The following is a 20,882-nucleotide window of genomic DNA, read 5'->3' on the forward strand; positions in this document are numbered from 1 at the left end:
TGAATGAGTATGAGTGTGAGTGATTGAGTGTGAGTGAGAGTGAGAGTGAGTGAGTGTGAGTGAGAGTGTGAGTGAGTGAGTGTGAGTGTGAGTGAGTGAGTGTGAGAGTGAGTAAGTGTGAGTGAGTGAGTGAGTGAGTGTGAGTGAGTGTGAGTGTGAGTGAGTGTGAGTGTGAGAGTGAGTGAGTGTGAGAGTGTGAGTGAGTGTGAGTGAGTGTGAGTGAGAGTGAGAGTGAGTGAGTGTGAGTGAGAGTGTGAGTGAGAGTGAGTGAGTGTGAGTGAGTGTGAGTGTGAGTGAGAGTGAGTGTGAGTGAGTGTGAGTGAGAGTGAGAGTGAGTGTGAGTGTGAGTGAGTGTGAGTGAGAGTGAGTGTGAGTGAGTGTGAGAGTGAGTGAGTGTGAGTGAGTGAGTGTGAGTGTGAGTGAGTGTGAGTATGAGAGTGAGAGTGAGTGAGTGTGAGTGAGTGTGAGAGTGAGTGAGTGTGAGAGTGAGTGAGTGAGAGTGAGTGAGTGTGAGTGTGAGTGAGTGTGAGTGAGTGTGAGTGAGAGTGAGTGTGAGTGTGAGTGAGTGTGAGTGAGTTTGAGTGAGTGTGAGAGTGAGTGAGTGTGAGTGAGTGATTGAGTGAGTGTGAGTGAGTGTGAGTGTGAGAGTGAGAGTGAGTGAGTGTGAGTGAGTGTGAGTGAGTGTGAGAGTGAGTGAGTGTGAGTGAGTGTGAGAGTGTGATTGAGTGTGAGTGAGTGTGAGTGAGAGTGAGAGTGAGTGAGTGAGTGAGTGAGTGAGAGTGAGAGTGAGAGTGAGTGTGAGTGAGTGTGAGTGTGAGTGAGAGTGAGTGAGAGTGTGAGTGAGTGTGAGTGTGAGTGTGAGTGAGTGTGAGTGAGTGTGAGTGTGAGAGAGAGTGAGTGTGAGTGTGAGTGAGTGAGTGTGAGTGAGAGTGAGTGTGAGTGAGTGTGAGTGAGTGTGAGTGAGTGTGAGTGTGAGTGAGTGTGAGTGTGAGTGAGAGTGAGTGAGTGAGTGAGAGTGTAAGAGTGTGAGTGTGTGAGTGTGTGAGTGTGAGTGAGTGTGAGTGAGTGTGAGTGAGTGTGAGTGTGAGTGAGTGTGAGTGAGAGTGAGTGTGAGTGTGAGTGAGAGTGAGAGTGAGTGAGAGTGTGAGTGTGAGTGAGAGTGAGTGAGTGAGTGAGAGTGTAAGAGTGTGAGTGTGTGAGTGTGTGAGAGTGTGAGTGTGAGTGTGAGTGAGTGTGAGTGAGAGTGAGTGTGAGTGTGAGTGAGTGTGAGTGTGAGTGAGTGAGTGTGAGTGTGAGTTAGAGTGAGAGTGAGTGTGAGTGTGAGTGAGTGTGAGTGAGTGAGTGTGAGTGAGTGTGAGTGAGTGTGAGTGAGTGTGAGTGAGTGAGTGTGAGTGAGTGTGAGTGAGAGTGTGATTGAGTGTGAGTGAGTGTGAGTGTGAGTGAGAGTGAGTGTGAGTGAGTGTGAGAGAGTGAGAGTGAGTGTGAGTGAGTGAGAGTGAGAGTGAGTGTGAGTGTGAGTGAGTGAGTGAGAGTGAGAGTGAGTGTGAGTGAGTGTGAGTGAGTGTGAGTGAGTGTGAGTGAGAGTGTGAGTGAGTGTGAGTGAGTGAGTGAGTGTGAGTGAGTGTGAGTGAGTGAGTGTGAGTGTGAGTGTGAGTGAGTGAGAGTGAGAGTGAGTGTGAGTGTGAGTGAGTGAGTGTGAATGAGTGAGAGTGAGAGTGAGAGTGAGTGTGAGTGTGAGTGAGTGTGAGTGAGTGAGTGTGAGTGAGTGTGAGTGAGAGTGTGATTGAGTGTGAGTGAGTGTGAGTGTGAGTGAGAGTGAGTGTGAGTGAGTGTGAGAGAGTGAGAGTGAGAGTGAGTGTGAGTGTGAGTGAGTGAGAGTGAGAGTGAGAGTGAGAGTGAGTGTGAGTGTGAGTGAGTGTGAGTGAGTGAGTGTGAGTGAGAGTGAGAGTGAGAGTGAGTATGAGTGAGTGTGAGTGAGTGTGAGTGTGTTTGAGTGAGTGAGTGAGTGTGTGTGAGTGCAGGGTTCCAGACTGCGACCAAAATGGCACTGGCAGCACTTCGACTCGGCGCAGTAACATCATCACTCCTGAAAACTCCTCTCCCGCTCACTTCTGTCATTAGAACCAACGTGACTTTTTACCGCGCCGAGTCGAAGTGCTCCCAGTGCTATTCCGCCATACATTATAGTTATCCTTTTTACCCGCTTAGAAAAGCGCCACGTTTTATTTTGTCTCACCATACTTGGTCGTGTAACTACTCGTGACTACTCGTGACTGAAACACTTCCTGGTTCGAACGCCGGCTCACTATTGGCTGGATCCTGCATCACGTGACCAGCGTCAGAGACTCACACGAAGAGTAGAAACTGTTGAATAAAGTCGTTATTTTTGTTGTTTTTTTGCACACAAATAGAATTGTGTTTGATGTTTCTGTGATTGTGTGTTTCAGGAAGACCCGACGCTGGAGCGGCACTTTAAGGGTCACAGAGATGATGTCACGAGCCTGGACTTCAGTAGCAGCACCAAGCAGATCGGTACACACACACACACTTCACACACACTACAGGAACACACACACACACACACACACACACACACACACACACACACACACACACACACATTCTTGTACATCTAGGCTATCTTTATGAGGACATTCATTGACACAATGCGATCTCTAGCCGCTTACCCTAACCTTACCCATCACAACTGAGTGCCTAACCCGACCCCTGACCCTAAACCGACCCTTGACCTCATCATAACCTTATCCCTAAAACCAAGTCTTGACCCTCAAACAGCCTTTAAAGGCTCTCAGAGACTGAGGACCGGCCAACATGTCCTCACTCCAGTGGTCTAAAACTCAAACTGGTCCTCACAAAAGCCCCTTTCACACAGAGATTCCGGAAAATACACGGATAAAGTGACCCGGGATTAGACCCGGGTTCGTTTGATTTTGGTTCATTCACACTGCCAGTGATTTTCCGGAATTAGAGTGCGTTCACACACAACCCGTAGAAATCCCGTAAAGACACGTGACATCAATGTGACTTGTAATATCTCAGCAGCGTCTGCTTATGAGCTGCGATCTCTCTCTCTCTCTCTCTCTCTCTCTCTCTCTCTCTTTTTCTCTCTCTCTCTCTCTCTCTCTGCATGCGGGGAGCGTTTGGGTGTGTGTGAGTGCGGGTGAACGTGGTGAGAGGGCGGTTTTTCCTATTTCCTTTTTTCATTTATTTCTTTCACTTGGAAGTTATGACGGATAAGTAAGGAATTAATTATATTGGATAGGTGAGCTGAAAGTTTTCGTGAGTTGTTTGGAAAGTTTGACGGAGCTGAGATGGCATCCCTTCCTGAGGGGAGTGCAGCGTCTCTCTCGCTCCGTCATGGCATCAGGTGCATGGCGGAACCTGGCGTAAAGGTGGAGGATGTATTGATCGCGGTTGGGGAGCAGATCGGCTACGACAATATTTGCTCGGCTTCTCGAATGAATAAGGCTGTGGTGATTTTCGTGAAAGAAGAAAATTTGGTTAATCGTCTGATAAGCAACGGCGTTGTGGTAAGTGGTACCTTTATTACTGTTTCACCGCTGGTTACACCTACTACTAGAGTGACGATATCAAATGTGCCGCCATTCATTAAGAATAGTGAAATTGAACGAGCTCTTGCGAGTTACGGAAAGTTTGCTAGTCCAGTTAAAATGATTTCTCTTGGATGCAAAAATGAGGCCTTGAAGCACGTGTTATCATTCAGAAGACAAGTTTTTATGTTTCTGAATGAACAAGATTTGAATGTTTCTTTTAGACTGGGGCATGAAGGAAAGTTGTATCTGGTGTATGCGAGTACCGGGAATAATAAATGCTTTGAATGTGGAGACATGTCCACATAAGGCTCAGAATGTTGAGAATACGCCGCAGAATGTTGATGATGGGAATCGTGAAATAGATCGAGGAATACAACCTCAGACTGTGAGTGAAGTACATGATGGTGGCGTTGCTGTGGGAGATAGTACGAGGCCTAGCGAGGAGCCTACTGTTGTTGTGAAGCAAAGTAGGGATACTGAGAGAATGATGAGGGCTGGTGAAGTTACAGTGACAGCAGAAGTAAGTGGAGTAGGTGTAGAAATGGTGATCAGGGTTTTTCCTGGCTCAAAATGAGGCGGAGGTGGTAAAATCCTAATAATGTATTTTAATAATAAGGTAATTAAATGTTATTTTTCGTAGATCATCATATAGCCTAATGTGTTTTCGGCATTATTTTTGTGGGTGGAGGTTGGTACCTCTAGGGGGGTCCTGGGGCATGCCCCCCCGTAAGAAATTTTTTTGTACATTTTAAAGATAAATTCATTAATCTGGTGCACTTTGAGTCACCCAAATCCACTGTTAAAAATAAAAAAATCCACCCGCAAACCGCCCATATTCTTTGATTTAGATATCTGCATCTGATCACATTACAATTATTCAAATTCTCAGTGTTAAAGGAGAACTCCGGTCAATTTTAACATTGAGCTCATTTTTTTTGTACATTTGGAGTGCTGTCAATACAGAGAACAACGACAAAAATCGGTGTTGCCTACACCGTGTTATTCTATTTTTAAAATTTGCACCCTGTTGACTTCAATGGGGCAAGTACTAAACCTGCTTTTAGCCTCTTAACATCCTTGATGTGTCATTACAAGTGCACAGAAAATGTGAGTGATTCCTTCTGAGTGAACACGAGTGAGTCTGACTGCAGTAGATGTGAAAGAAATGTATAAAAATGATGTTATTTAAGCCAGCGCAAATACCTGTATTTACATCCTGTTTTTCGGTTGAAGTCCAAAGTAGTCGATTGCCGAGTTCACGCGCGTGATCATGGGTATTAAACCTATGCGCGTGAACTCGACAATTGATTACTGTGGACTTCAACCGAAAAACAGGATGTAAATACAGGTATGAGCGCTGGCTGAATTAACATCACTTTTATTCATATCTTTCACATCTACTGCAGTCAGACTCACTCGTGTTCACTCAGAAGGAATCACTCACATTTTCTGTGCACTTGTAATGACACATCAAGGATGTTAAGAGGCTAAAAGCAGGTTTAAAACTTGCCCCATTGAAGTCAACAGGGTGCAAATTTTAAAAAGAGGATAACACGGTGTAGGCAACACCGATTTCTGTCGTTGTTCTCTGTATTGACAGCACTCCAAATGTACAAAAAAATGAGCTCAATGTTAAAATTGACCGGAGTTCTCCTTTAAGCATGATAATATGGTAACATATCACACTGAAGTTGGCTAATTAAAAATTAACATTTATTTCAAATAAAAGTTCTTCTTTTGGCAAAATTACATTTCCTTAATAGCCTTAACAGAGGCTTACTACATTCAAACTTAAATTGTCAATGTTTCATTACATCACTGTTTGAAAACAGAATGATTTTTTGTACCTTTATAAGGTTTTATTTTATTAAATGTTTGCTCCATCTTTCATTTCAAATTCTTAAATTTGATCAATATATTCAATTAAAATAATAAGACACTAGGCTGTTTCCAATCAAATTAAATAATTTACATTGAAAAAGTATAACTGTATTAAATTAGATTATTTTAAATATTTTTGAATATACAAATAAGGAATGTTGAAAAGAATGATGAAACTAAACCGCCAGTAGGAGGCGGTAGGCGACCGTCTTAATGAGCGAGTCACTGAGTCATTCATTCAAACGATTCGTTCAATAGGCTGATTCATTCAGAATGAGGCAGTTTATGAATAGTTAATTGAATCTTTGACTCAACCGATTCGTTCAAAACGCTGAATCATTCAGTAATGAAACTGTGATCTTTGTTTGGAACTATTTTCGCTGCTGAAACAGAACAAAAACAGTCATTGCATCTAAAATGTAAGTGACTTAATTTTAACTTTTTGTTTATTGAACTGTTATGAAATCAGTCTCAGTTTCAATCTTGATGGCATTCAAGAAAACATCACTCTGATCGTGTGTAGCCTAGGCTATATATTGTTTCTTAACTATAATATGTTATAAATAAAAGCACGAGCCTCAACAGCGCAACTTTGTTACCGTCAGTACATTAGGTAGGCCTATTATTATCAACTATAGGCTATCAATCGCCACTTACATTAAATTAAATAAAACAGAATCACCCTCACGTTTTCGGTGATTCGGAATATTTTTATAATAATTTTTTTTTTGAATCAGGGCATTTGTCCGGATGGGCTACAATTCTCTCTCATTTTTCCCTTCAAAAAAGAAAGAAAGAAAAAAAAAACACACGTGTCCCGGACAAAGTATGGTCCCAGACAAGCGTTATTGTCGAGTCCTCCTGATATGTTTTCCTTGATTGGTTTTTCATGACGAGAATTACGTTGTTGAAAACGAAAGTAGAGTGACGCACGTTCATTGCGTTTTACCGTGATGAGAGTTCGTGTCTTTATTAAACTCATCACAAAATTATTTATCTGTCATCCACCCTCGATTAATTGGAATGGAATGTTTTTATTACTTATCCGCGCACTAAGAATGGACATAAGCGGTAACCGCAACAGAACCGTCACGGTGGAAAAAGTGTATCTGACCATGACTGTCTGTCCGAGTTTTGTCGAGAGCCGGAGGCGGCACGAAATTTGACGGAGGCGGCCGCCTCATAATTCTCTATGCAGGAAAAACCCTGGTGATTAGTGAGGCTGGTGGAAGTGAAATTGAGCCTCAACCTGAAACATCACAGGGCTTTGAAATGAGTAATGATGACAAGGAGATGGTGGATGACGATGCTTGTTCGGAAATTTCTGAATTTGGTTCCCAAGTTATGGGAGAATTGTATACATTGCAGGAAATAAATGATTTCTTGGATGTAACTTTTGGTAAGATAGTTGAAGTAAATGACTTCTTCCCAGATGTGGATAAGTTTATTGCTTCAGTAATTATGCTACAGAGAACGGTAAGCCATGACGAACTAAGTAAGAAGAGATTTCGTTTGAAGAAACTCTTAACGAAATTACGTCAGGGTAAATCTCGTGCTTCAAACTATTAAAGCAATGATTAAGTTGCACAGGGTGTCTCTCTTACAATGGTTTCTTTTTCTATCCCTTTTATCCTTTCATTTTTCTATGGAGTGTTTGAGGGTTGGTTCCTTAAATATAAATGGGGGTAGAGACAAGAAGAAATTGGCAATGGTTTCAGAATTTTTGAAAATAAAACAGATTAATGTTGCTTTTTTACAGCAAACACATACTGATAATAATAATGAAATAGAATGGGGTATGTGGTGGGGTGGAAAGCTCGTCTTAAGTCATGGGTCAAATAATAGTGCTGGAGTTGCTATTTTATTTTCGAAGAATATGAATGTTAATATTTTAAATGTTGAGGAAATTGAAAAGGGGAGGATTATAATAACACAAATAGAGTTTGAGGTTTTTTTTTTTTGCTTTTGTAAATGTATATGCCCCGAATAATGGGTCAGAAAGGGTGAGGTTTTTTATGAAACTGAATGAATCTCTTAAGAAAATTGATGATGGTGTGTGTATTATTGTAGGGGGAGACTGGAACTGTACAACAGATTTCACTGTTGATAGAAATGGTGAAGAACCTCATAATCAATCTAGTTTAGTACTATCCAAAATAATGGAAAAAAGAGGTTTGGTAGATATATGGAGAGTAAGGAATGGAAGGGAAAGACAGTACACATGGGTTAAAGTGACTGACAATATTGTTTGTGGGGCTAGATTGGACCGGTTTTATCTTGGAAAAATATGGAACAACAGAGTAATGAATGTTTTTCATTCACCAAATGCCTTTTCAGATCATCATATGGTTGGTTTAGTTGGTTTATCTTAACATGAAAGAATTGTCAAGACGTACATATTATTGGCATTTTAATGTTAAACTGTTACAAGATGTTTTGTTTTGTGAAAGATTTACAATGTTTTGGAATGAGTGGAAAATGAAAAAGAGTTTTTTTGAGAATATTAGCCAGTGGTGGGAAGTGGGAAAAGCCCAAATAAGAGTTTTTTTGTCAGAATTATACCTTGCATTCTTCATCTCAAATTAAAGTAACAGTACAAAGACTGGAAAGAGACATTGTGAAGTTAGAAAAAGAAATTATGGATAATCCTGGAACTGTGCAGAAAGACTTTTTGGAAAAGAAGAGAATGGAACTTGGATCTTTTTTACAGGAACGGACTAAGGGAGCACTGATTAGAGCAAGGTTTTGCTCGATTAAGGATATGGATGCTCCTAGTTCTTATTTTTTTAACCTGGAAAAGAAAAATGTTCAACAGAAACAGATGTATCATCTTCGTCGTGCACCTCTGATCCGGTGGAAATCAGAAAAATGGCAGTGAATTTTTATGGGTCATTATATAGTAAAGAATCATGTGACTCTAAAAGTACTGAGGAATTACTGTTTGATTTACCAAAGTTACCAAAGTGTTGGGAGTTTTTATAGGCAATAGACAATATCAAATGAAGAATTGGGAGGGTATGCTGGATAAGGTGTCTGCCCGATTGTCTAAGTGGGAATGGCTATTACCACAGTTGTCTTATAGAGGGAGAGTTCTGGTCGCCAATAACCTGGCAGCTTCTACACTATGGCACAGGTGTGTAGTCATGGATCCACCTGAGGACATTATATGTGAAATTCAGTGGAAATTGTTCAATTTTTTCTGGAGTGGCGAGCACTGGGTCCGAGCATCAGTGATCTTTTTGCCAGTTTGCGAGGGAGGACATGGCCTGGTGGACGTTAAGAGTCGTATCCACGCGTTCAGATTACAAGCAGCAAAAAGATTTCTTTATCAAAAAGACTTGTTATGGACTCCTACAGCATGTGCCATCTTGCAGAGGGCAGGTGGGCTTGGTCTTGACAAACACCTGTTTTTAATGAAACTGGAGGATATGAATTTGTCTGAAATCACACCTTTTTATCGGACAATGTTTCACGTGTGGAGAAATGTTTTAAAGGTGGACAGAGATAGGAGCAGTTCTATTCACTGGGCTCCTGAGGAACCATTGTTTTTTAACAACATGATCCAGACAAGACTTTTGTCCTCAGTGAGTGTGCAAGCATGTCTGCTCAGGAATGGTATCGTGAAGCTGGGTCATCTAATGGATAAAGATGGATGGAAATCTGTGGAAAATATTAAGGAAGTGACTGGTTTACGATCACAGAGACTTGTTTCAAAAATGATGGAGGAAATTTCTCTGGCAGTACAAAGAACTTATGGAGAAAGTATATCAACAGGACAAATGTCAAATCAGAATGACATGAAAGTTTTTCCAAGGATCAAGATTTCGTCACTAATGTGTGATGAGAATGAAGGGGAGGTTGCCGATTCTATCTTGAATTTACAGACACCTCAACTGGAGTATCTGGATTGTGCTTCGAAGAAGGCACTTTACCACACAGCAGTTAAAAGGTGATACACCAGAGGTCACTGAAGAGACAGAAAGCTTCCAGATGGCTAGAGTGGTTGGGACCAGACTTCCTTGTTAGAGACAGGTGGAGGACCCTGTACAAACTCCCTGTAGAAAAGCGAACTGGTGATCTGCAGTGGAGGATCATACATGGGGCGATAGCTACGGACAGGCATGTGGCACACCTGAACCCAGCAGTGGGGGGGCAGTGCAGGTTTTGTGGTGAGGGTGAAGATCTAGAGCATCTGTTTTTAAAATGCAATAGATTAAACGATTTGTTTGAATTACTTGCAACTTGGTTTCAGGGGTTTGCAGAAGAATTTTCAGATAAAATATTTATAGGAGGGTTGAAATATAGATTTTTATTAAGAAGGAGAGTATGTTTATTGAATTATCTAATAGGGACAGCAAAATTGGCCATATGGAAAACAAGAAAGAACAAGGGCCTAGAGTTGGCAGCAACAAATTCTAGAGTAATGTGTATGAGTCTGGTGGCAGCAAGATTGAGAATGGAATTGACATATTTCAGTCTCACAAATAATGTACCTGCTTTTTATGAAATCTGGTGTATCAATGAGGTTCTATGTGTCGTACATGATGATCAATTGGTCTTAGTTTTTTTTAAAAAAAAAGTATTTTTTTATTTTTTTGAATATTACATTTTATTATTATTATATTATTATTGTGAATGACATATAAATGATGTCTAAATAAAAGTTGTTTAATCCTCTCTTTCTCTCTCTCTCTCTCTCTCTTTCTCTCTCTCTCTCTCTCTTTCTCTCTCTCTCTCTCTCTCTCTTTCTCTTTCTCTCTCTCAAAGACTGTTTAAAAAAAAAAGGATGCAGTGCAGATAATGGTAGAGAGTCCATGCTTATCAATGTTCAGTCACAGTGATCCATGCAGTTATAATATAGTACAGGTTATGTGGTTAATAAGTAAAATAAATACCTGGATAAAATACTGATGCTTTCTTATTGCAGGTGGTGGCAGGAGTCACCATGAAATCTCAATTGACAATTTAAAAAAAAAAATGGAATATTGCAATGTTTATTCTAAATGCATAGAGTGGAGCGAGAGTACCTGACACCTGGTCTCACTCACTCTACACACACACAATGCTCAGAGGGGGCAGGGCAACCTGTCACTCACAGGAGATCCACCAATAACCATCCAATCAATTCCCCACGGACACAATCAAGCCCCGCCCACATTAGTGATTGTGGCAGAACAGCGCAGCTTCTCTTTCATGCTGAGTTTAACTGGTCTCCACTGTTTCTCTCAGCCTCATGTGAGTGTGTGTTTGTGTGGGTGTGTGTGTTCCTCTCAGCCTCGGGCTCCATGGACTCGTGTGTGATGATCTGGAACATGAAGCCTCAGACGAGGGCCTACAGGTTTGTGGGACACAAGGATGCGGTGACAAGTGTTGAGTTCTCTCCCTCCGGTCATCTGCTGGCCTCAGCCTCCCGGGACAAGACGGTGCGGCTCTGGGTGCCCAGTGTGTGAGTCTCAATATATCTCAATATAATCTCAATATATCTCAATATAATCTCAATATATCTCAATATAATCTCAATATACCCTCCGGTCATCTGCTGGCCTCAGCCTCCCGAGACAAGACGGTGCGGCTCTGGGTGCCCAGCGTGTGAGTCTCAATATATCTCAATATAATCTCAATATATCTCAATATATCTCAATATACCCTCCGCTCATCTGCTGGCCTCAGCCTCCCGAGACAAGACGGTGCGGCTCTGGGTGCCCAGCGTGTGAGTCTCAATATATCTCAATATATCTCAATATAATCTCAATATACCCTCCGCTCATCTGCTGGCCTCAGCCTCCCGAGACAAGACGGTGCGGCTCTGGGTGCCCAGCGTGTGAGTCTCAATATATCTCAATATATCTCAATATAATCTCAATATACCCTCCGCTCATCTGCTGGCCTCAGCCTCCCGAGACAAGACGGTGCGGCTCTGGGTGCCCAGCGTGTGAGTCTCAATATATCTCAATATATCTCAATATAATCTCAATATACCCTCCGCTCATCTGCTGGCCTCAGCCTCCCGAGACAAGACGGTGCGGCTCTGGGTGCCCAGCGTGTGAGTCTCAATATATCTCAATATATCTCAATATAATCTCAATATACCCTCCGCTCATCTGCTGGCCTCAGCCTCCCGAGACAAGACGGTCCGGCTCTGGGTGCCCAGCGTGTGAGTCTCAATATATCTCAATATATCTCAATATAATCTCAATATACCCTCCGCTCATCTGCTGGCCTCAGCCTCCCGAGACAAGACGGTGCGGCTCTGGGTGCCCAGCGTGTGAGTCTCAATATATCTCAATATAATCTCAATATATCTCAATATAATCAATATTATCTCAATATAATCTCAATATACCCTCCGCTCATCTGCTGGCCTCAGCCTCCCGAGACAAGACGGTGCGGCTCTGGGTGCCCAGCGTGTGAGTCTCAATATATCTCAATATATCTCAATATAATCTCAATATACCCTCCGCTCATCTGCTGGCCTCAGCCTCCCGAGACAAGACGGTGCGGCTCTGGGTGCCCAGCGTGTGAGTCTCAATATATCTCAATATATCTCAATATAATCTCAATATACCCTCCGCTCATCTGCTGGCCTCAGCCTCCCGAGACAAGACGGTGCGGCTCTGGGTGCCCAGCGTGTGAGTCTCAATATATCTCAATATAATCTCAATATATCTCAATATAATCTCAATATATCTCAATATAATCTCAATATACCCTCCGGTCATCTGCTGGCCTCAGCCTCCCGAGACAAGACGGTGCGGCTCTGGGTGCCCAGCGTGTGAGTCTCAATATATCTCAATATAATCTCAATATATCTCAATATAATCTCAATATAATCTCAATATACCCTCCGGTCATCTGCTGGCCTCAGCCTCCCGAGACAAGACGGTCCGGCTCTGGGTGCCCAGCGTGTGAGTCTCAATATATCTCAATATAATCTCAATATATCTCAATATAATCAATATTATCTCAATATAATCTCAATATACCCTCCGCTCATCTGCTGGCCTCAGCCTCCCGAGACAAGACGGTGCGGCTCTGGGTGCCCAGCGTGTGAGTCTCAATATATCTCAATATATCTCAATATAATCTCAATATACCCTCCGCTCATCTGCTGGCCTCAGCCTCCCGAGACAAGACGGTCCGGCTCTGGGTGCCCAGCGTGTGAGTCTCAATATATCTCAATATAATCAATATTATCTCAATATTATCTTAATATAATTTCAGTATATCTCAAAATAATCTCAATCTCAATATAATCTCAATATTATCTTAATATATCTCAATATAATCTCAGTATTATCTCAATATATCTCAATATAATGTCAATATTATCTCAATATAACTCAATGTAACCTCAAAATATCTCAATATAATCTCAATATTAGATATACAGCTCCATCTGCAGATTGTTGAACTTGCACACAGCTAATACTTATTGTGTTACTCAATAAATATTCATCCATGACATTTAATATTTTGACTTTCACCACTATTTAGGCCTGTCTTTATTCAAAGTAAATATTAACAAAATCAAACGTTTTAGCAGAGTAAGTTTCTAAACTTTGGCTGATTTGACACTGAATGACTGAATTACATTTATCACATCCTACCCATGATCCAATATGTTCATGTCAACAGGCAAAAAGACTATTAATAATGTCAAATCTGTCTGGAGAGTTTTTTGAAGCTGAAGTCTGTTTTGAAGTGTCAGAGAGTCCCGTCTAGGGAGGAGCATTTTTCAGGAATATTGTATTCGAATATTCGTTTATTTCGTTATTATTCAGTAGTTTCTCTGAATCCTGCAGGGCTGGACTGAATCATGTAGTGTGTGTGCCACAAACATGCGCATGTCTGGTCTTTGCACACGTTTAGTTTCCTGTTCTAGTTTCATGGCATTTCCGCACGAGTCCCTGTAATGTTTAGATCACACGGATGATCTTTATGAGGCTCATATGCTCTTCAAGCCTTCTGTTCTGTCAGTGACTAATGCTCCCATAAGCCTCTTCTCTCAGCCGGTGAGATGTGCATGTGGGTGTTGGGACAGAAATAACTGATAATAATCATGTTGTCTGAGTCTCATCATCTGTCCGATGCTTTACACTGAGATCCGCCTCCAGATAAACTGGAGATCTGGACCAGATCTGAGGCTCATCTTGAGCTCCTTATTTAATAACACAACAGTTTTCACAACATGAGCTTATTTCATTAATTCCCTAGACAATCTCAAATGTATCTTTTGTAACATTATAAATGTCTTTAATGTCACTTTTGATCAGTTAAATGCGTCCTTGATGAATACAAACAATCTTAGCGCAGACTTTTGAATGATAGTGTGTTTTGATATATTAATCAAAAGCTAATAGACATTGGGAAACCGAAGAAAGCTTTTTTATAGAAGGAAAACTATAAGAAGTGTGTGTGTTTAGATGTGATGTGTATGTTGTGTTCAGGAAAGGCGAGTCCACAGTGTTCAGGGCTCATACAGGAACGGTGCGCAGCGTGAGCTTCTCCAGTGACGGTCAGACACTCGTCACCGCATCTGATGACAAGAGCATCAAAGTCTGGACCGTCCATCGCCAGAAGTTCCTCTTCTCCCTCAACCAGCACATCAACTGGGTGCGCTGCGCCAGGTACTGTCCACTAATCACTGTCCACTTATAACTGGTCACTAATCACTGTTCACTAATCACTGTACAATCACTGTCCACTAATCACTGTTCACTGTGTGTGAACCACATTCAGCTAACCCTAACAGGGTTCCAGACTGCGACCATTTTTTGAGAATGTGCGAGTTAAAATTTTATGTGGTCGCATTTGTGCGAGTGCATGGTCATGTACAACTCAGTTAAATTCACGCATGCGCAACAGAACGCCGTTGTATCAGTACATCATGAATCCATTTTCCAAACCGTGTTTTTGACTTATCCTGAATCACTACGGTATGCCTATAATAAGTGTTTATATTCTGACTATTTTATCCCGGGGTCGGCTCAGCTGCGGAGTTGCCCAGTGCCTGCGTGACTCGCGGCTCGCCATAGGCATTAAAGGAGACATATCATGCTTTTAAATCGTTCCTTTTAACATATAAATCATACATTTGTAGTCTATATAAAGCGGAACTGCAATGCTTGGGTCTGAATTCCTCATTATTATAGCTCCACAGGCCCCTTTTCTACCCCTTTTCTGATGTGCTTCTGATAGCAACTCGTTTTGGTGCGGTCTCTTTAAATACAATTGAGACACTTCATACCCCCCCCCCCTCTCCAGTTTGCAGAGGTTCAACTCCACCCCGTTCGGCCATTTTTGTAGTTTGATAGCAGAGATACGATTATAGCGGCACAGAAACTTTTTATTCACACGTTATTAACAAAATGTCAACAACGGAAGACTTGTCCAGCCAGCCTTACATGTTCGAGCCAGAGTCGGAGCCGGAGCGAGATGAAAATGAAGACGACGAACCTGCAGAACAACGTCTTCATATGGATGTATCGCAATGGTGTGTTACTGTATTTACACATGAAACTTTGGTCTTCCGACCTTTTACCACCGTGTCGATTTATTTTGATTAATATGTGCGAGGGAGAGAGAGCAAGACAGCGTCTAGTTTGGAGACGGTGAAGTCTTGTTTACACTTTCGCCTGGCTCCGAAGAGAGAGAGAGAGTGCGTGCGCGCGACTGGGTCTCTCTCTCTCTGCTCGTTCTTTCAGTTAAACCAGAGCCATAGAGAGAGAGAGTTGCGACAACGGAAGTTCAAAATGCTTAGTTGTCACGTGATTCGCGTAGACCTCAGATAGTTCCAGGAAGTGCTTCGGAATCAACTAGCATGCTTTAAAACACAAGTTTATTTGATTCAGATGTACTGATAATATACAATCTTATTCTTTAAACGTCTTACCTTTTAAAAGTGCATCACAAACGGTCTGTTCTACCGCGCTGTTTTTACTTCCGGGAACTATTGAGAGGCTCTACGAGCCGCCATTGCTGTAAAAAAAGCGTTCCATTGTTGTCAATGGAGTTGTCGCAACTCTCTCTCTATATGGCTCTGAGTTAAACATGCGGCAGTTCATCTACATTAGACGGTGTAATGAAGCGTGTGGGTTACTACATCCAACAACCGAACATTTTAACTTACCCTCTCGTAACTTCTGCATCTTTTAGCTTGGACTACAAAATTGCAGCGAGAAATAATAATGGCGGATTGCTCGAAGTGTTGGGCTGGAAGTCGATGTCCTTATTTGGCAGTTCCGCTGCAAATACTGTGACGTAATAGTTCACAAAACGTCATAGATAACAGAAAAATCTGAACGGGTTGAAAAATATGACCAAAACAGAATATAAAGATATCAACGAAGCACCTGAAGAGAATAATTTCAACTTTTCTGTACTTCTAAACACTCCAAATATACAACAAAATGCATTTAAGGGCTAAAAAAGTGGATTTAGCATGATATGTCCCCTTTAACGGAGAGAAGTAGCTCCGGCTACAATGTTCTTCCGCAAGACACTTGCAGTTTATTTATTAAAGAACGTACATGTCACGCGCATTGCACACTGATGGTGAAACGCGCGAATTAGGAATTCAGGAATTACAAGCCAGCGAGCCAGCATACAGCCTCAGACACAACTGATGACGAGGGCACAGGTGCGGACAGGGAGGAACCAAGTGAGCAAAGGAGTATAACAAATACATATTATGTTTATGTTTTATTATACAAAAATTAGGGCTGTCAAAATGAACACGTTAACGCATGCGATTAATTATTTCAGTTCAACGCGTTAAAAATATTTAACGCAATTAATGCAGCATCAGATTTTTTCTTTCAGCCATTGGCTGCTCTATAGTATTTTATCACGCTATCATTCATTCAAGTGCTAATAAACAATTCAAGCGTGATAAAACGCAAAAAATAAGAATTTAAATCTGTACTGGCGGCGCGCTGTCTTAATATCTCCTCTCTGTGTGATACACGCAACACACACACACACACACACACACACACAGGACTCATGCGCTCAGAATGCTGCTTCAGACAGCTCGCAGCCGCTTCTCTTTCACACTTGAACGGACAAAAACACACAAAAGTATGCCAAAATGTTCAGTTTGTCGAGTATCCTCGTAAGCACAGTATTAAATTAGTTAAAAAGTGTTAAATGACCGCAAAGAGTTGACAACATCAGATGCTTGTCAGATCCAGATCCGCATTGTATACATCAGATCTTAAAGCGACAGCAGCCTAATAAACCCGCTTCTGTGATACATTAATGTAAAAAAATCAAATCAAAGAAAAATGTCAGAGAAAATTACAGTGAAGTCTGAGAGGTGTAACTTTATTCAATTTATGTATATCTCCTACCTAATAGATCAAATATTTAAAATATACTTTGTTGTTTCACATTAATTTGGAGATTAAATGTGAAATTATTACAATATAAAAATATATTAAAACCTTTAATGTTAAGTGTGATTAATGGTGAATAGGCTAGTTAATTGTTTTAATCGATTGACAGTACTAAATAAAATACAATCAAACATTAAAAAACATACGTGTTTTTTTTTTTATAGTTATTTTGAATGGTTTTCATTTAAAAGATTAAAACATTTTGCCAACATGAGGTCTTGTGTCACTGTCAGTCTTTTTACATCAGTGCAAAACTAGGGTACGCAAATAAGGACAACTATTCATCAGCATGCATTGATTAATTCCATGTTGTAAAAAACAAAACAATTTGGTGCGACCAAATCATGTGCTGGTGCGACCAACTGAGAAAGTTGGTAGCACCAGTGCAACCAGTGGAAAAGTTAGTCTGGAGCCCTGCCTAACCCATCTCATTTATACTACTATAATTATATCTAACCAAACTGTCTGACTGGAAAAAATATGATTTGTGTGTCTTAAAATGAGAGTCACGCCACAAAAAGCTTTTTTATATTGTTTTTAGACAAATTATCACTGGAAGCACGTTACAGTAAGGTCTCATCTTGCATTAGCTAAATCGAGGAATATATTTCTTAACAGAATTTATATATTTTTTAATGTTAGTTAATAATAAATCAATTGTTCATTGTTAATTCTTGTTAGTTCTCACTGTATTAACTAATGTTAACCGATACAGCTTTATGAAAATGAGCTAGTAAATGTTGAAGTATGAATAATAAATGCTGTGGAAAAATTGAAAATGCGCACTTACTGTAAAGTCTGACCGTGTAATTTGAACATTATTTCTGTTCTGTGTAATTTAGTGTATTTTAAAATGGCATCAGTGACGTGATCTGATGTGTTCTGGCATGTTCTGACGTGATCTGGTGTATTCTGCTGTGATCTGGCGTGATCTGGCATGTTCTGATGTGTTCTGGTATTTTCTGATGTGTTCTGACATGTTCTGGCGTGTTCTGGCATGTTCTGACGTGATCTGGCGTGTTCTGGCATGTTCTGGCGTGTTCTGACGTGTTCTGACGTGTTCTGGCGTGTTCTTACGTGTTCTGACGTGATCTGGCATGTTCTGACGTGTTCTGACGTGATCTGGCGTGTTCTGACGTGATCTGGCGTGTTCTGACGTGTTCTGACGTGATCTTGTGTGATCTGGTGTGTTCTGACGTGTTCTGGCGTGTTCTGACGTGTTCTGGCGTGTTCTTACGTGTTCTGACGTGATCTGGCGTGATCTGGTGTGTTCTGGCGTGATCTGGCGTGTTCTGACGTGATCTGACGTGATCTGGCGTATTCTGACGTGATCTGGCGTGATCTGGCGTGATCTGGCGTGTTCTGGCGTGTTCTGGCGTGTTCTGACGTGATCTGACGTGATCTGGCGTATTCTGACGTGATCTGGCGTGATCTGGTGTGTTCTGGCGTGATCTGGCGTGATCTGGTGTGTTCTGGCGTGATCTGGCGTGTTCTGACGTGTTCTGGCATGTTCTGACGTGATCTGACGTGTTCTGGCATGTTCTGACGTGTTCTGACGTGATCTGGCGTGTTCTGACGTGATCTGGCGTGATCTGGTGTGTTCTGGCGTGATCTGGCGTGTTCTGACGTGATCTGGCATGTTCTGACGTGTTCTGGCATGTTCTGACGTGATCTGGCGTATTCTGACGTGATCTGGCGTGATCTGGTGTGTTCTGGCGTGATCTGGCGTGTTCTGACGTGATCTAGCGTGTTCTGACGTGTTCTGGCGTGTTCTGATGTGATCTGGCGTGATCTGACGTGTTCTGGCGTGATCTGGCGTGTTCTGACGTGATCTGGCGTGTTCTGACGTGTTCTGGCGTGTTCTGACGTGATCTGGGGTGTTCTGACGTGTTCTGACGTGATCTGGTGTGTTGTGACGTGTTCTGACGTGATCTGGCGTGTTCTGACGTGTTCTGGCGTGATCTGGCATGTTCTGACGTGTTCTGACGTGATCTGGTGTGTTTCTGACGTGATCTGGCGTGTTCTGACGTGTTCTGACGTGTTCTGGCGTGTTCTGACGTGATCTGGCATGTTCTGACATGTTCTGACGTGATCTGGTGTGTTCTGGCGTGTTCTGGCGTATTCTGATGTGATCTGGCATGTTCTGACGTATTCTGGCGTGTTCTGACGTGTTCTGGCGTGATCTGGTGTGTTCTGACGTGATCTGGCGTGATCTGGTGTGTTCTGGCGTGTTCTGATGTGATCTGGTGTGTTCTGGTGTGTTCTGGCGCATTCTGATGTGATCTGGCATGTTCTGACGTGATCTGGCGTGATCTGACCTGTTCTGGCATGTTCTGACGTGTTCTGCCGTGTTCTGAAGTGTTCTGACATGAACTGGCGTGTTCTGAGGTGATCTGGCGTGTTCTGACGTGTTCTGCCGTGTTCTGACGTGATCTGGCGTGTTCTGACGTGTTCTGACGTGATCTGGCGTGTTCTGACGTGTTCTGACGTGATCTGGCGTGTTCTGACGTGATCTGGCGTGTTCTGACGTGTTCTGGCGTGTTCTGACGTGATCTGGTGTGTTCTGACGTGATCTGGCGTGTTGTGACGTGTTCTGACGTGATCTGGCGTGTTCTGGCGTGTCCTGCTGTGTTCTGCCGTGTTCTGACGTGATCTGGCGTGTTCTGACGTGATCTGGCGTGTTCTGCCGTGATCTGGCGTGTTCTGACTTGTGCTGACGTGATCTGGCGTATTCTGACGTGATCTGGCGTGATCTGGCGTGTTCTGGCGTGATCTGGCGTGTTCTGACGTGATCTGGCGTGTTCTGACGTGTTCTGGCGTGATCTGGCATGTTCTGACGTGTTCTGACGTGATCTGGTGTGTTTCTGACGTGATCTGGCGTGTTCTGACGTGTTCTGGCGTGTTCTGACGTGATCTGGCGTGTTCTGACGTGATCTGGCATGTTCTGACATGTTCTGACGTGATCTGGTGTGTTCTGGCGTGTTCTGGCGTATTCTGATGTGATCTGGCATGTTCTGACGTATTCTGGCGTGTTCTGACGTGTTCTGGCGTGATCTGGTGTGTTCTGGCGTGATCTGGTGTGTTCTGGCGTGTTCTGATGTGATCTGGTGTGTTCTGGCGTGTTCTGGCGCATTCTGATGTGATCTGGCATGTTCTGACGTGATCTGGCGTGTTCTGATGTGATCTGGCATGTTCTGACGTGATCTGGCGTGATCTGACGTATTCTAGCGTGATCTGGCGTGTTCTGACGTGTTCTGCCGTGTTCTGACGTGTTCTGCCGTGTTCTGAAGTGTTCTGACGTGATCTGGCGTGTTCTGACGTGATCTGGCGTGTTCTGACGTGTTCTGCCGTGTTCTGACGTGTTCTGACGTGTTCTGACGTGATCTGGCGTGTTCTGACGTGATCTGCCGTGTTCTGGCTTGTTCTGACATGTTCTGACGTATTCTGATGTGATCTGGCGTGTTCTGACGTGATCTGGCGTGTTCTGACGTGTTCTGCCGTGTTCTGACGTGATCTGGCGTGTTCTGACGTGTTCTGACGTGATCTGGCGTGTTCTGACGTGTTCTGACGTGATCTGGCGTGTTCTGACGTGATCTGGGGTGTTCTGACGTGTTCTGCCGTGTTCTGACGTGTTCTGCCGTGTTCTGCCGTGATCTGGCGTGTTCTGACGTGATCTGGCGTGTTCTGACTTGTTCTGACGTGATATGGCGTGTTCTGACGTGTTCTGCCGTGTTCTGCCGTGTTCTGACGTGTTCTGCCGTGTTCTGACGTGTTCTGACGTGATCTGGCGTGTTCTGACGTGTTCTGACGTGATCTGACGTGATCTGGCGTGTTCTGGCATGTTCTGATGTGTTCTGACGTATTCTGATGCGATCTGGCGTGATCTGACGTGTTCTGGCGTGATCTGGCGTGTTCTGACGTGTTCTGAGGTGTTCTGACGTGTTCTGCCGTGTTCTGAAGTGTTCTGACGTGATCTGGCGTGTTCTGACGTGATCTGGCGTGTTCTGACGTGTTCTGCCGTGTTCTGACG

The 20,882-nt window shown here is 42.8% G+C and overlaps 1 protein-coding gene across 1 annotated transcript in view; it reads left to right on the top strand.

Moving 5' to 3' along the window:
* Positions 1-20,882, top strand: part of poc1a (POC1 centriolar protein A) — a 111,734-nt gene that overhangs the window by 17,761 nt on the left and 73,091 nt on the right. Inside the window, exons 2-4 of the mRNA XM_079857751.1 lie at positions 2,448-2,532; positions 10,731-10,902; positions 13,904-14,083. Of these exons, the coding sequence (XP_079713877.1) occupies positions 2,448-2,532; positions 10,731-10,902; positions 13,904-14,083 (437 nt within the window). The remainder of the gene's footprint in view (positions 1-2,447; positions 2,533-10,730; positions 10,903-13,903; positions 14,084-20,882) is intronic.

The sequence above is a fragment of the Squalius cephalus genome (assembly GCF_949319135.1).
Source record: "Squalius cephalus genome assembly, chromosome: 22".
Classification (NCBI taxonomy): domain Eukaryota; kingdom Metazoa; phylum Chordata; class Actinopteri; order Cypriniformes; family Leuciscidae; genus Squalius; species Squalius cephalus.